This window comes from Scyliorhinus torazame, chromosome 10, assembly GCF_047496885.1.
Source record: "Scyliorhinus torazame isolate Kashiwa2021f chromosome 10, sScyTor2.1, whole genome shotgun sequence".
In the NCBI taxonomy this organism is placed as follows: domain Eukaryota; kingdom Metazoa; phylum Chordata; class Chondrichthyes; order Carcharhiniformes; family Scyliorhinidae; genus Scyliorhinus; species Scyliorhinus torazame.
Window position 1 is genome coordinate 173674220 of NC_092716.1, and position 15137 is coordinate 173689356.

Genomic DNA, 15137 nt, shown 5'->3' on the forward strand with positions numbered 1-15137 from the left:
CCTTCTCCAGAGCCAATGGATGAGGAGCTATGTCCGTGTCAGACTTGTAGGCGCTGACCCCGTCGCGGACGGCGGTCCTGGGGGCGCCAGAGGCGCCGTCGTTCCGACCAAAACTGGGACCAGCCCAGGGGCCGTAACTGGGACCAGCCCAGGGGCCGTACCTTCCATGTGGATGAACCTGCGGTGACTACTCCCAAGGACGAAGAGACGGAGGACGACTGCCTGCAGCTGCATTGTGTGGCAGCTCCCCGTGTGGCCCCCATTAAGGTGACAGGACGGGTCAATGGCCACCCGCTTGAGATGGCGTTGGATACTGGCGCAGCGGTCTCAGTGATCGCCCAGAGGACATTCGACCGCATCAAGCAGGGTATACAGACCCTTACATTAATCTACTCACAGGCCAGGTTGGCCACCTACACGGGGGAACCACTGGACATTGCAGGAACTACAATGACCCCTGTTGTTTATGGATGCCAGGAGGGGCGTATCCCACTTATCGTGGTGCGCGGCCATGGGCCCAGCCTGTTGGGTCGGGACTGGTTGCACCATTTGCGGTTGCAATGGCAGCACATCCTCCAAACAGTTTCTGAAGGGTTGACTGAGGTGCTAGGACGATACCCAGATGTATTCCAGCCTGGTTTGGGGAAAATAAAAGGGTCCGTAGCCCATATCCAAGTCGAACCAGGAGCCACGCCGCGCTATTTCCGGGCGCGCCCAGTGCCTTACGCCTTGCTCGAGAAGGTAGAAGGGGAGCTCACTCGTTTGGAGAGTTTGGGTATTATCAGGCCTGTCCGTTTTGCTGACTGGGCAGCACCAATTGTACCGGTAATGAAGCCAGATGCCACAGTTCGCTTGTGTGGCGACTATAAACTTAGTGAATACGGTTTCCCGACTCGACCGATATCCAATGCCTCGCATAGAGGATCTCTACGCGAAACTTGCAGGTGGACCCTCGTTCACAAAATTAGATATGAGTCACACCTACCTGCAGTTGGAGCTGGACCCTACCTCCCGACCATATGTAACGATTAATACACACCGGGGCCTGTGTGAATATACACGGTTGCCCTTTGGAGTATCCTCTGCCTGCGCAATTTTTCAACGTGTTATGGAGGGCATTTTGAGAGGTTTACCACGTGTGGCTGTCTACCTAGATGACGTTTTGATTACAGGGACGTCGGAGCAGGAACATTTGGAAAATCTGGAGGCTGTCCTTAGACGCCTTTCGGAGGCTGGAGTCCGTTTACGTTGCACAAAGTGCGTATTTCAGGCAAAGGAAGTAGTCTACCTAGGTTATCGGGTGGACCACGAAGGTCTGCACCCCGTCGCAGAGAAGGTGCGTGCAATTCAACATGCCCCCGCCCCGACTGACACTTCGCATCTTCGTTCTTTTCTCGGTCTCGTAAACTATTACGGGAAGTTCCTCCCCAATCTGGCAACTACGCTGGCCCCTTTGCACCTTCTGCAAAATAAAAATCACACCTGGGTTTGGGGTCAGCCGCAAGAAACCGCTTTCCGGCGGGTAAAGCAACAATTGTCGTCGTCTGGGTTACTAACCCACTATGATCCTGGAAAGCCTTTGCTCGTCACATGTGATGCATCCCCGTATGGTATTGGGGCCGTCCTGTCCTACAAGATGGAGAACGGGGCCGAGCGACCGATAGCTTTCGCCTCCCGCACATTGACTGCAGCGGAGAAAAAGTACGCGCAGATCGAGAAGGAGTGGTTTTTGCGGTGAAACGCTTCCACCAGTACGTGTATGGCCGCCATTTCACTATCGTGACTGATCATAAGCCTCTGCTGGGACTTTTCAGAGAGGATAAGCCAATACCGCCCATTGCTTCTGCACGGATCCAGCGCTGGGCTTTGTTCCTTGCTGCATACGAGTATTCTCTGGAGCACAAACCAGGTACGCCGATAGCAAATGCCGACGCACTGAGCCGATTGCCTTTATCGACCGGCCCCATGTCGACCCCCACGACCATTGAGGTGGTTGCAACCCTAAATTTTATGGACACCATGTCTGTCACGGCATCACAGATCCGTGAGTGGACCCAGGCGGAGCCAGTCCTGTCAAAGGTTCGGCACATAGTCCTGTATGGTGGGCAGCATAGACAGCTCCCAGGCGAGTTGCGGGCATTTTCCTCCAAGCTGTCAGAATTCAGCGTGGAAGATGGCATCCTCTTGTGGGGGACGCGTGTGATTGTCCCAGAAAAAGGCCAGGAGCTGATACTAACAGACTTGCACAATGGGCATCCAGGTGTGACCAAAATGAAAATGTTGGCCCGGAGTTATGTCTGGTGGCCAGGCCTCGACACCGACATCGAGAAGGTTGCCCAAAACTGCTCCATTTGCCAGGAGCATCAGAAGCTTCCGCCGGCCGCGCCCCTACATCACTGGGAATGGCCAGGGCGGCCTTGGGCACGCTTGCATGTAGATTTCGCAGGCCCTTTTCAAGGATCCATGTTCCTTCTACTAATTGACGCCCAGTCTAAATGGCTAGAGGTGCACAAGATGCAGGGGACAACGTCCTGCGCAACAATTGAAAAGATGCGTTTATCGTTTAGTACGCATGGCCTCCCCGAGGTGCTGGTCACGGATAACGGCACTCCATTCACGAGTGAGGAGTTTGCGAGGTTCACGAAGATGAACGGCATCCGCCATATCCGCACTGCCCCTTACCACCCGGCTTCAAATGGGTTGGCAGAGCGTGCAGTGCAGACATTCAAAAGAGGCCTAAAGAAGCAGTCTTCTGGATCAATGGACACGAGACTGGCTCGCTTTTTGTTTACGTACAGGACCACCCCCCATGCAGTGACTGGGGTAGCTCCCGCAGAACTCCTAATGGGCCGGAGACTTCGCACCCGCCTTAGTATGGTTTTCCCGGACATTGGCGCAAAAGTACGCCGCACACAAGAACGGCAGGGACAGGGATTTTCTCGGCATCGGCCGATTCGGCAGTTTGAGCCCGGTGACCCAGTGTTCGTTCGGAATTTTGCTGGTGGTGCCCAATGGGTTCCTGGTGTAATCTTTTGCCAAACGGGCCCTATATCTTACCAGGTGCAAGCCCAGGGTCGTCTCCAGCGAAAACATGTAAACCACGTTCGGTCCAGAAGACTATCCCCTCAAAAGATTCCCCGCCCCCGGAGCTCATTTCTACAGCCGCAGAGACCAGAGACAAGGGAAGGTAGTCCTCACAATCTTCCACTGGTGCCTCACTCCAAGCCTGCGCAGGTCGTTACGGAACCGAATGGAGATAGAGACGCTGACATGGCGGAGGCAACGGACTCTGACTCCAAGATGGAGACACAGGATGCATCAGAGGGGGAATCCTCGGGTCCACGGGCCGTGGATATACAACCGTTGCGCCGTTCATCACGGAAGCGCCGGTCTCCGTCTCGTTACACGCCGCCTGATCCAGCGCCGCGTGCAAATGGTGTCCGGCCTGCGGCCAAACGAGTCCGACGCCCTCCTTCGCCAGGGTCTTCGGTGGATTCCTTGGACTTTGGGGGGGGGGGGGGGGGGGGGGGGAGGGATGTTATAACCTGCCTACTTACCATTGGCTGGGGACTAATGACTATCCCACAATCCTGTGGGAGTATGAGCTTCCCCAATGAGGGGGGTGGAGTAACCATTAGTAAACACCTAGTATAAATAAAGCTGGCCAGTTCAGGAACCAGCAGGAAGAAGTATGTAGCAAGGGAAGTTACTGCTACCGTTATGTATATATATTATTGTAAATAAATGTTATTACTTTGTATCCTTAAAACTCGTGCTGGATTCTTCGTGGCCCTCACAAACGTATTGCCTTTCTTTCAAAGGAGAATCTGATAAGTATCCTCCATGATGTAGTGGTCAATATTGTTTATTCCAGACATTCTATCCCATGCACAAAGGGTCAGGTTTATATTAATAATAGAATTGGGGCCAGATCTTCGTGAAGGTAGGAAGGAAGCAGGAGTCGGGAAAGTTCCAGACTCTGCAAATTTGTTTCTGTTAAAGCAGCCCCTGTCCACCATATTTTCATTCTGGGGAGGTGGGGGTGGGATGGACTCGGGACAAGATGGTTTGCTGCCAGGCTTACTTTAATTTACTGGGACATTTTCCCGAGTATTAGACTCGGGTCCTCAAGCCTTCACCCCCCCACCCCCACCCCATCCAATCATCTCCCCCCTCCATGCACCTTCATATCTGCCATGTTCTTTCATAAACCCTAATATAAACTGAGTGGGTAAATCTGAAATATCCGGAAAAGATCATTTGCATTATGCTTTTGAACAAAGTCACTTCGAGAACATTCCCCCACAGAGAGAAATTCCTGGAACTAGCTGCAGAAAAACTCCCGTGAGCCTGACGTGGTTTGAACACGCAACCTTCTGGTTTGGAGTCATCATAAACCCTAATATAACTGATCCCCTTTCCATGTGCCCCATGCCCCCTCACATTTTGCATGACCCCTCATATCTCCATGCCCTCTTCATGCTTCCTGCATGGACCTTACAAATCCCCACAACCTTTATAGTCACTCTTCCAGGATCTACTATGAACAGAACCAATGAATCATTAGAAAGTTTGCCAAGTCTTTGAAACTGTCACAATAAGGAAAGAGGCTTTGAAAATCTCCTTTTGAATAAACTGCTCATCTTGTAACCTCTTAAAAGCCTCAATCACAGCCGTTCATAGTATCAATAATAAAAACCTTTATCGTCTTCACACCTCGTAATCTTGTAAACATACAGGCATTGAAAAACTCTTCAAAGAAAGATCAGTTTATTACAAGGTAACAAAGATTTCAATCAAACAAAGCCACCACTCCCCTGCAAGCTGTTTCAATCTTGCCTAAAGGTCTGAGTCAATAGGCGTGTTGGAGCTCAGCTAAACATTCATAATGAGGCTATCTGGCAACTGGATCAACAAAGCAAGCTGAACAAAAGACCAGATAGCTTTTTTTCCAAAATAAGATCACCATCAGGGTGGTTGGAACCTAGAACTTTACTCAAACTCAATTCTAAACCTTCTGGAAATGAGCGCAGGGTGAGAACAAAGAGAAAATAAAACCCTGTAACAGTACCCTCCATACCCCACTGTTATAATATGTCCATCTCACATATTTAATGTCAATGTATGGATAGTGTTTGTGCCATCAGAGCCCAATTCTTAATGGTTGTAGGACCCTATTATAACACTGTTTGTAGGGTTCGTGTGGAAATATAAAACTCACATTAGTGGAGTGTGAAGTATGCTGTTCCAAAATTATTTATTTTTAAAAATAAATTTAGAGTGCCCAATTCATTTTTTCCAATTAAGGGACAATTTAGCGTGGCCAATCCACCTACCCTGCACATCTTTGGGTTGTGGGGGCGAAACCCACGCAAAACACGGGGAGAATGTGCAAACTCCCCATGGACAGTGACCCAGAGTTGGGATCGAACCTGGGACCTCGGCGCCGTGAGACTGCAGAGCTAACCCACCAGTCTGCTCTGGATTTGACCCCAAGTGGGAAGAATATTTGATTCATTGCAGCATCGGTCCCCACTGGCAAATTGGAGCCAACAATTAACTTCTGATAACTATGGTGCAGAGTTGATTTGAATGTATTCCTTGTTCAGCGAAATGAGTGAAGGAGACAGAAACAAGCCATTGACAGGTGCCCTTTGCTTGCTCAGCTCACTGATGTGTGTTTACAGTCTTCACTTGGAGCTGTGCCACGGCTGCTGTATTACTGACTTGAACCAAAATCATTTCATTCAGGCGAAGAGTTTATGATTAAAGGAGTTTGCATTTTTGTGAGGTCGCCCCTAACTGAAAACGGAAACTGAAATGGGAAACCATAAAAGCAAATTGAGAAAGAAAACTGACCCTCCCAGTTTCTAAGGCAACGAAAACTGAAATTGGGATTGGAAGCCACACTTTCTGGGAGGCTGAACCTGGTTGAAAGATGTAAAAAGACACAGATCAATCCAAGCTCAGCAGCAGCAGTTGATGAATCCAGTGGTACAGTCTAAGCCAGTTGTTCCCAACCTTTTCTACATCATGGCACACTTCTATACTACAAAAGGTTTTGAAGCGCATCCCGTGTTTACTCCAACTGAACTTCCCTCTGGAAAAAATCTTTTATCTCTAAAAACATGTCAAGCCATCATTTAATACAATTTTCTTTTTTTTTTTGTTCATATATACCTTTAATTTAGGATCGAACCCGGGTCCTTGGCGCCGTGAAGCAGCAGTGCTAACCACTGCACCACCATCCCACCCTGACAATTTTTGTTTGTTCAAGAAGTTTACATTAGTTTAAGAAGTTTACAATGAAAGCCTTAACTTTCTTAACTTGCATATCAAATATAACATTGGGGCCCATTTCATCTCCTCTTACCTTTATTGGTTTCTGTTTCTTACCTCTTTCTTTTTTTTTTACTTCTCCCTGCATTTGCGCCTGTTTTGTTTCCCAACCTCTCCCCGTCTCCCTCGCTTTTTGTGTTCTTTAATTTTGCAGAGGCTCATGGGGCCTTTGTCTTCAACTCCGTGCTCGACATCTCCAATTCCCAAAGAACCTGGGATCTCCTGTGCATGCGCCAGCCAAGAAAAGGCTGCACATGCACGGTTCAGAATATTTTATGTTGGTAATCCAAACCATGCTTACGCTGTATGGAAAGAGCCACGCATGCACGGTTCTGTTTTTGTTTTACAACATCGGTTAGGCTCATGCATACGACCAATGTTAAAAATTCCAAACTGCGGGGGGCAGCACGGTGGTGCAGTGGTTAGCAGAGCACTCGGAAAACAGTGGCTGAATCAGACACAGTCAGTGCCTGGTGGCACAGTGGTTAGCACTGCTGCCTCACAGCGCCAGGGACCCAGGTTTGATTCCAACCTCGGGTGACTGTGTGGAGATTGCATATTAAGAACAGAGAACAAAGAAAATTACAGCACAGGTACAGGCCCTTCGGCCCTCCCAGCCTGCGCCGATCCAGATCCTTTATCTAAACCTGCCTTCTATTTTCCAAGGATCTACTTCCCTCTGTTCCCCGCCCGTTCATATATCTGTCTAGATGCATCTTAAATGATGCTATCGTGCCCGCCTCTACCACCTCCGCTGGCAAGGCGTTCCAGGCACTCACCACCCTCTGCGTAAAAAACTTTCCGCGCACATCTCCCTTAAACTTTCCCCCTCTCAACTTGAAATCGTGACCCCTTGTAATTGACACCCCCACTCTTGGAAAAAGCTTGTTACTATCCACCCTGTCCATACCTCAATTTTGTAGACCTCAATCAGGTTCCCCCTCAACCTCCCTCTTTCCAACAAAAACAATCCTAATCTAGTCAACCTTTCTTCATAACTAGCACCCTCCATACCAGGCAACATCTTGGTGAACCTCCTCTGCACCCTCTCCAAAGCATCCACATCCTTCTGGTAATGTGGCAACCAGAACTGCACGCAGTATTCCAAATGTGGCCTAACCAAAGTCCTATACAACTGTAACATGACCTGCCGGCTCTTGTACTCAATACCCCGTCCGATGAAGGCAAGCATGCTGTATGCCTTCTTGACCACTCTATCGACTTGCGTTGCCACCTTCAGGGTACAATGGACCTGAATTCCCAGATCTCTCTGCAAATCAATTTTCCCCAGGACTCTTCCATTGACCGTATAGTCCGCTCTTGAATTAGATCTTCCAAAATGCATCACCTTGCATTTGCCTGGATTGAACTCCATCTGCCATTTCTCTGCCCAACTCTCCAATCTATCTATATTTTGCTGTATTCTCTGACAGTCCTCCTCGCTATCTGCAACTCCACCAATCTTAGTATCATCTGCAAACTTGCTAATCAGACCACCTATACCTTCGTCCAGATCATTTCTGTATATCACAAACAACAGTGGTCTGAGGACGGATCCCTGTGGAACACCACTGGTCACCTTTCTCCAATTTGAGACACTCCCTTCCACCACTACTCTCTGTCTCCTGTTGCCCAGCCAGTTCTTTATCCATCTAGCTGGTACACCCTGAACCCCATATGACTTCACTTTTTCCATCAACCTGCCATGGGAAACTTTATCAAACGCCTTACTGAAGTCCATGTATATGACATCTACAGCCCTTCCCTCATCAATTAACTTTGTCACTTCCTCAAAGAATTCTATTAGGTTTGTAAGACATGACCTTCCCTGCACAAAACCATGCTGCCTATCACTGATAAGTCTATTTTCTTCCAAATGTGAATAGATCCTATCCCTCAGTATCTTCTCCAACAGTTTGCCTACCACTGACGTCAAGCTCACAGGTCTATAATTCCCTGGATTATCCCTGCTACCCTTCTGAAACAAAGGGATAACATTAGCAATTCTCCAGTCCTCTGGGACCTCACCCGTGCACAAGGATGCTGCAAAGATGTCTGTTAAGGCCCCAGCTATTTTGTCCCTCGCTTCCCTCAGTAACCTGGGATAGATCCCATCCGGACCTGGGGACTTGCCCACCTTATCCAAATATCCAAAACTTCCCCCTTCCTTATGCCGACTTGACCTAGAGTATTTAAACATCCATCCCTAGCCTCAACATCCGTCATGTCCCTCTCCTTGGTGAATACCGATGCAAAGTACTCATTAAGAATCTCACCCGTTTCCTCTGACTCCACGCATAAATTCCCTCTTTTGTCTTTGAGTGGGCCAATCCTTTCTCTAGTTACCCTCTTGCTCCTTATATAACGAATAAAAGGCTTTGGGATTTTCCTTAACCATGTTAGCCAAAGATATTTCATGACCCCTTTTAGCCCTCTTTATTGCAGGTTTCAGATTTGTCCTACTTTCCCGATATTCCTCCAAAGCTTCATCAGTTTTAAGTCGCCTAGATCGTATGTATGCTTCCTTTTTCATCTTAGCTAGTCTCACAATTCCACCCGTCATCCAGGGTTCCCTAATCTTGCCATTTCTATCCCTCATTTTCACAAGGACATGTCTGTCCTGCACTCTATTCAACCTTTCCTTAAAAGACTCCCACATTTCAAATGTGGATTTACCGTTAAACAGCTGCTCCCAATCCACATTCCCTAGCTCCTGTCGAATTTTGTTATACTTGGCCTTTCCCCAATTTAGCACTCTCCCTTTAGGACCACTCTCGTCTTTGTCCATGAGTATTCTAAAACTTACGGAATTGTGATCGCTATTCCCAAAGTAATCACCAACTGAAACTTCAACCACCTGGCCGGGATCATTCCCCAATACCAGGTCCAGTATGGCCCCTTCCCGAGTTGGACTATTTACATACTGCTCTAAAAAACTCTCCTGGATGCTCCTTACAAATTCTGCTCCATCTACGCCTCCCTCACCACATGAGTCCCATTCAATGCTGGAGAAGTTAAAATCTCCCATCACGACCACCCTATTGCTCCTACATGTTTCTATAATCTGTCTACATATTTGTACCTCTACTTCACGCTCACGTTTGGGAGGCCTGTAGTAAAGTCCCAACAATGTTACTGCACCCTTCCTATTTCTTAGCTCTACCCATATTGCCTCAGTGCTCGAATCCTCCATCGTGCCCTCCTTAATCACAGCTGTGATATCATCTCTGACCAGTAATGCAATTCCTCCACCCCTTTAACCTCCCTCTCTATCCCTCCTGAAGCATCTATACCCTGGGATATTTAGTTGCCAGTCTTGCCCTTCCCTCAACCAAGTCTCAGTAATACCAATAACATCATATTCCCAGGTACTAATCCAAGCCCTAAGTTCATCTGCCTTACCTGCTACACTTCTCGCATTGAAATAAATGCACCTCAGACCACCTGTCCCTTTGCGTTCATCATCTCTTCCCTGTCTACTCTTCCCCTTAGTCACATTGAGTTTATTATCTAGTACCTTACTGGCTTTAGTTGCTGCCTCTTTACTGACCTCTAACTTCCTAATCTGGTTCCCATCCCCCTGCCACATTAGTTTAAAACCTCCCCAACAGTGTTAGCAAAAGCACCCCCTAGGACACTGGTTCCAGTCCTGCCCAGGTGTAGACCATCCGATTTGTAATGGTCCCACCGCCCCCAGAACCGGTTCCAATGTCCCAAAAATCTGAACCCCCTTCCTCCTGCACCATCTATCAAGCCACGTATTCATTTGGACTATTCTTGAATTTCTACTCTGACTGTCTCGTGGATTACTACCTTTGAGGTCCTACTTTTTGAGACTCTACTTCCAGAGTCTGCATGGGTTTCTTCCGGGTTCATCCAACAGTCCAAAGATGTGCAGGTTAGGAGAATGGGTCATGATAAATTGGCCCTTAGTGTCTAAATGTTAGGTGGGGTTACAGGGGATAGGGCCTAGGTAGGGTGCTCTTTCTGCACTATCGGGATTCTACAATTTATGAAGGGGAAATCATGCTTGACAAATCTACTGGAATTCTTCGAGGATGTAACTGTAGAATTGATGAGGGGGAGCCAGTGGATGTGGTATATTTGGACTTTTAGAAGGCTTTGGAAAAAGTCCTGCATAAAATTAAAGCGCGGAGCAGCACGGTGGCACAGTGGGTTAGCCCTGTTGCCTCATGGCGCCGAGGTCCCAGGTTCGAATCTCGGCTTTGGGTCACTGTCCGTGTGGAGTTTGCACATTCTCCCCGTGTTTGTGTGGTTTCACCCCCACAGCCCAAAGATGTACAGGGTAGGTTGATTGGCCACGCTAAATTGCCCCTTAATTGGAAAAAATTAATTGAGTACTCTAAATTTATTTAAAAAAACAAAAAGTAGTGTATTGAGATGGATAGAAAACTGGTTGGCAGACAGGAAACAAAAGAGTAGGAATTAATGGGTCTATTTCAAATTAGCAGACAGTGACTAGTGGGGTACCGCAGCGATCGGGAATGGGAGCTCCATTTGAGGTCAGAGGAGATACGAAGATTTCAAAGAATGATAATTGAAGCTGAATAATGGTGATGCTATCAAAGTTAAATGACTGCGGTTGGTTAGAATTATAAATGATATGAAGGAAGCTGTCACTGCATTTTAAGGATGAATGAATGGAAGTTATGGGCATTTAACAATTTGACCACGAAGCTGCAAATGGAATGAAGGTTGCCTGTATGGAAGGCAAATGTTCTGAAGACAATTTTCTGAACTTATATTGGAATCTTCAGTAAAATGGTGGATTTCTCTACCTGAACAATTGTAGGAGCCCCAAGGAACTATAGCTCTTCAATAGGACCCACTACCATCTTCTCAAGCATAGTGATGGCAATAAATTCAGCACTGCCACAATGCCCACATTCTGTGAACAACTTCATCTTTTTTTTTTTTAAACAGTTTATACGGTTGGATAATGAGCAGACAAGAGGAGGGTGAAAAGTGGAGAGAGAACTTGGTATTAATTAAAATACTATCTCAAGATAAGCCATCAACATATAGCACAATGTGAAAGGAAACAAGAAAGCCATGAAAATAATTTTGGTGGAAGACTTAAGGATAGAAACCCATTTGAAAGTTGCCAAAATGTTTGGAAATATCCAAGGCGAGGATAATTGAATACAAAGTTAGAGATATAAAAACAAAAAATATACGGATCATAAGAAGAACAGAAACATCAAACATTATACTGATGTTCATGGATTTGACCAGAACTTCAATTTGATAGTGGAAGTGCCAATGCAAGGGCAACACAGCAATGGTTGGAAGGATAAAAGGACAGGATGAATGTTAGCAAATTGTCAAAGAAAAGGAAAGGTAGCCTAAGATTTTGAGAAGCTGAATTGATGCAATAAGCCCAGAAAGTCTTATGGACCTTTAGAGTACAAAAGTTGTATCAGTCTTCAAGTTTAGATATGCCACATCAGGGTTGAGGAGCTCAGGAGTTCCAGGGTTGAGGCATACAATGTAGTGGATGTCCGTGAGGCCCACGGTTAAGGCATGCTGTTGGAGTGAATATAGAGTAGTCCTTGAAGACTCAGGGATCATTGTGTAGAGGAGTTCCCTGACATAAAAGAAAGTTTCACTCTACGTTTTCACAGGAGTCCAATCCTCGAGAATCCAGTCATCTGTTTCTTGGTCAAGTCATTTACCTGCCAAATAGGGGTCCTCCCAGGAGCTGGATAATAGCAAATGTTGTCTGTAGGTAACCAAACATGACCGTATCCATCCCCAGCCTCTTCGACAAATACTATGGACAAAACATTAGTGTTAGTGTCTGAGATGATACTGTGTAGTGTTCTAAAGCCTAGAACCAAGTAGACTGTAGCTCTGGGAAATTTTGCCTTCTCGATATTTGTTAAATGGAAGCTTAGATTAACATTTGTTCAGGTATACTACTGATCAGTCAAGATGTAAAATATCAAATCATCAACACCAATTAAACAATATTAGTCTGTGAACTGGCATGCAAAATTATGACGAATTCCAAGGAAAGGGTTAAGTAGGTTTGGTATAACGTTCAGCGAGTGGCAGCAGCTATTCAAAAACATTGAACAATCAAACAGGATGGAAAGCAAACTGGTTACAAAACAGAAAGCAGTGTGTAGGTATTAAAGCTAGTCATTCAGATTGACAAAGGGAAGGAAAAGTGTTTCACTGGGATTGGTGCTGGGATTACAGTTATTCACCATTTTGATTTGGACTCGGGAGTCAGAAGTACATATCCAGATTTGCAGCTGACATCAAATTGGGGGTTTGGTTAATATTGAGTAATATATACGGTGACAATAATGGCAATGATTTTCAACATAAACAGGAGCAAGGTGATGTATTTTGGTAGTAGGAATAAGGATGGAAAATAAAAGAGTCTGTTGGAATAGAGTTGGGGGGCAGCAATTTAGTGTCAATGTTACAGGACTAGTAATCCAGAGGCCTAGGCTAATGATCTGGGGACATGGCTTTGAATTCCACCACGGCAGCTGTTGGAATTTAAATTTTAAAAAACACCAGCATTGGTAATAGTGACAACTGAAACCATTATCAATTGTGGTAAAACAAAATGCTTATTAATGTCCTTCAGGAAATTAATCTGCCATCCTTTTCTGGTTTGGCATTCATGACTCCGGACCGACAGCAATGTGGTTGATTCTGAACTGTCCTCTGAAACTGTATTACACTGCAAAAAGTCTTAAAAAATGGAACAAAACTAGACCACCTAGGCACCAGAAATAAGAGCAAACAAAGCCCTGTCGATCCTGCAAAGCCCTTTTATTTGGGGCTTATTCCAAAATTGACAGAGCTGTCTCACAAGCTAGTCAAGCAATAGCTTGACAAAGTCATACTCACGGAATCATACCTTACAGACAATGTCCCAGACACCACCATCAATCATCATCCCTGGGTATATCCTGCCCATTGCCAGGATATAACCACTGGATGCATCGAGAGGGAGTTGCCTGAGGAGTGGGTAACATTGACTCTAGACCTCATGAGGCAAGGAAGCCTCCTGCTGACCGCCACCACAAGCCCTCTTCTCTTATGAATCAGTACTCCTCCATGTTAAACACCATTGAGGAAGCACTGAGAGTAGCAAGGCACAGAATGTGCTGTGGGCGAGGGACTTCAATGTCCATCACCAAGAGTGGCTCAATGACACCATTACTGACCAAGCTCCGAAAGCACATAGATGCTAGACTGGCTCTGCAGCAGGTGGTGGTGATGGAACTAACAAGAGGGAAAAACCTGCTTGATCTATCCTCCCCAATCTATCTGCCACAGATGCATCGGTCCATGACAGCGTTGGTAAGAGTGGCCACCAAATGGTTCTGGTAGATTTGAAGTCCCATTTTCACACTGAATTTTGGTACTTCCACCATGCTATACGGGACAGATTTATAACAGATGTCGCAACTCAAAACTCAGCATCCATGTGACACTAATGGTAGCAGCAGAAAAGTATACAACTACAATCTGCAGGTGTGTAGTGCTGCCAGAACACCACTCCAGCACCTTCCATTTAAAGGCCTTAATATTCACCGACACCGTAGACAACTCTCTCAGTGCTAACTTTGAAAGGCCATATGTCCGACAGAATCAGAGAGCGGTATAGAGGGAGGGGACCAGAGAGAATCAAGATCTCGGAAATCGTACTCTGGCTTGAGCAGTATAAAAATCAGAGACACAATTCCAGCACTGCCCTGATTGAAGTGTGAACGAACTAAATGTACTGAACTTGTAAAAAAGTTAATATTTTGATCACAACGTCTCTTCCTCCGCTCGGTTTACTGGAATGTTTATTATTGAACAAATCTGTGAAACATATTGTAACTTTATAATCTACAGTTAATGTGACCTTCTCTTAATGTATATTTGTAAATACACTTTGAAATACCAGGGTCTGGATTCTCCACCGGTGTGAAACTCCGTTTTGCCGGCAGCCCGGGGGTTTCCCGACGGCGTGGGGCTGCCCCACAATGGGAAACCCCATTGACCGGTCGGCGTAAGGGAGAATCCCGCCGCTGGGTCGGGGCAGAAATGAGGTGCGACGGGGCAGAGAATCCAGCCCCATATATTTTGTGTTTTTTAAATGATTTATCTGGCTTGTAAAGGAGTTAAAACAAAGTTAGAATTCGCAGACACTTCTTTGTGAACGAAGGTTTTAAAATGGCTTTTGTGCCAGGAAACTGCACCTGATGTGATGTGTTCAGGTTCAGCACTGTATTGAGTGTGATGAAAACAAATGTTTTGAAATCATGGACTTTGCAAATAGACCGTATTTTCACTTTAAAAAATCATACACTGTTACATTTTTTAATAAATATTCAATAAAGGTGCAATTTACTGCATTACTCGTGCCAGCTTTAACTGCATAATTTGGAATTGATAAGTTTTGGATGCGGACAAATCATACAAAGTATAAGCCTCAATTTACTTTTTCAGAGCTCCTGTTTCTAGAGGAGAGTTAATTGTACTCACAATCCCTGCCTTCCCCCAGCCCTTCTGGAATGTTCTATTATCCCTCAATGTCGAAAGTCACGCATAACCAGACATTATGAACATACAAAATTGTTTTTAATTTTAAAAAAATAAAAATTTAGAGTACCCAATTCATTTTTTCCAATTAAGGGGCAATTTAGCGTGGCCAATCCACCTACCCTGCACACCTTTTTGGGTTGTGGGGGCAAAACCCATGCAAACACGGGGAGAATGTGCAAACTCCACACGGACAGTGACCCAGAGCCGGGATCAAACCT

General features: G+C 46.0%; 1 protein-coding gene across 1 annotated transcript in view; it reads right to left on the reverse strand.

Annotated features, from left to right (window-relative positions):
- slc67a1 (solute carrier family 67 member 1) overlaps positions 1-15137 on the reverse strand; it is a 192598-nt gene that overhangs the window by 143630 nt on the left and 33831 nt on the right. Inside the window, exon 2 of the mRNA XM_072518961.1 lies at positions 12036-12133. Within this exon, the coding sequence (XP_072375062.1) occupies positions 12036-12133 (98 nt within the window). The remainder of the gene's footprint in view (positions 1-12035; positions 12134-15137) is intronic.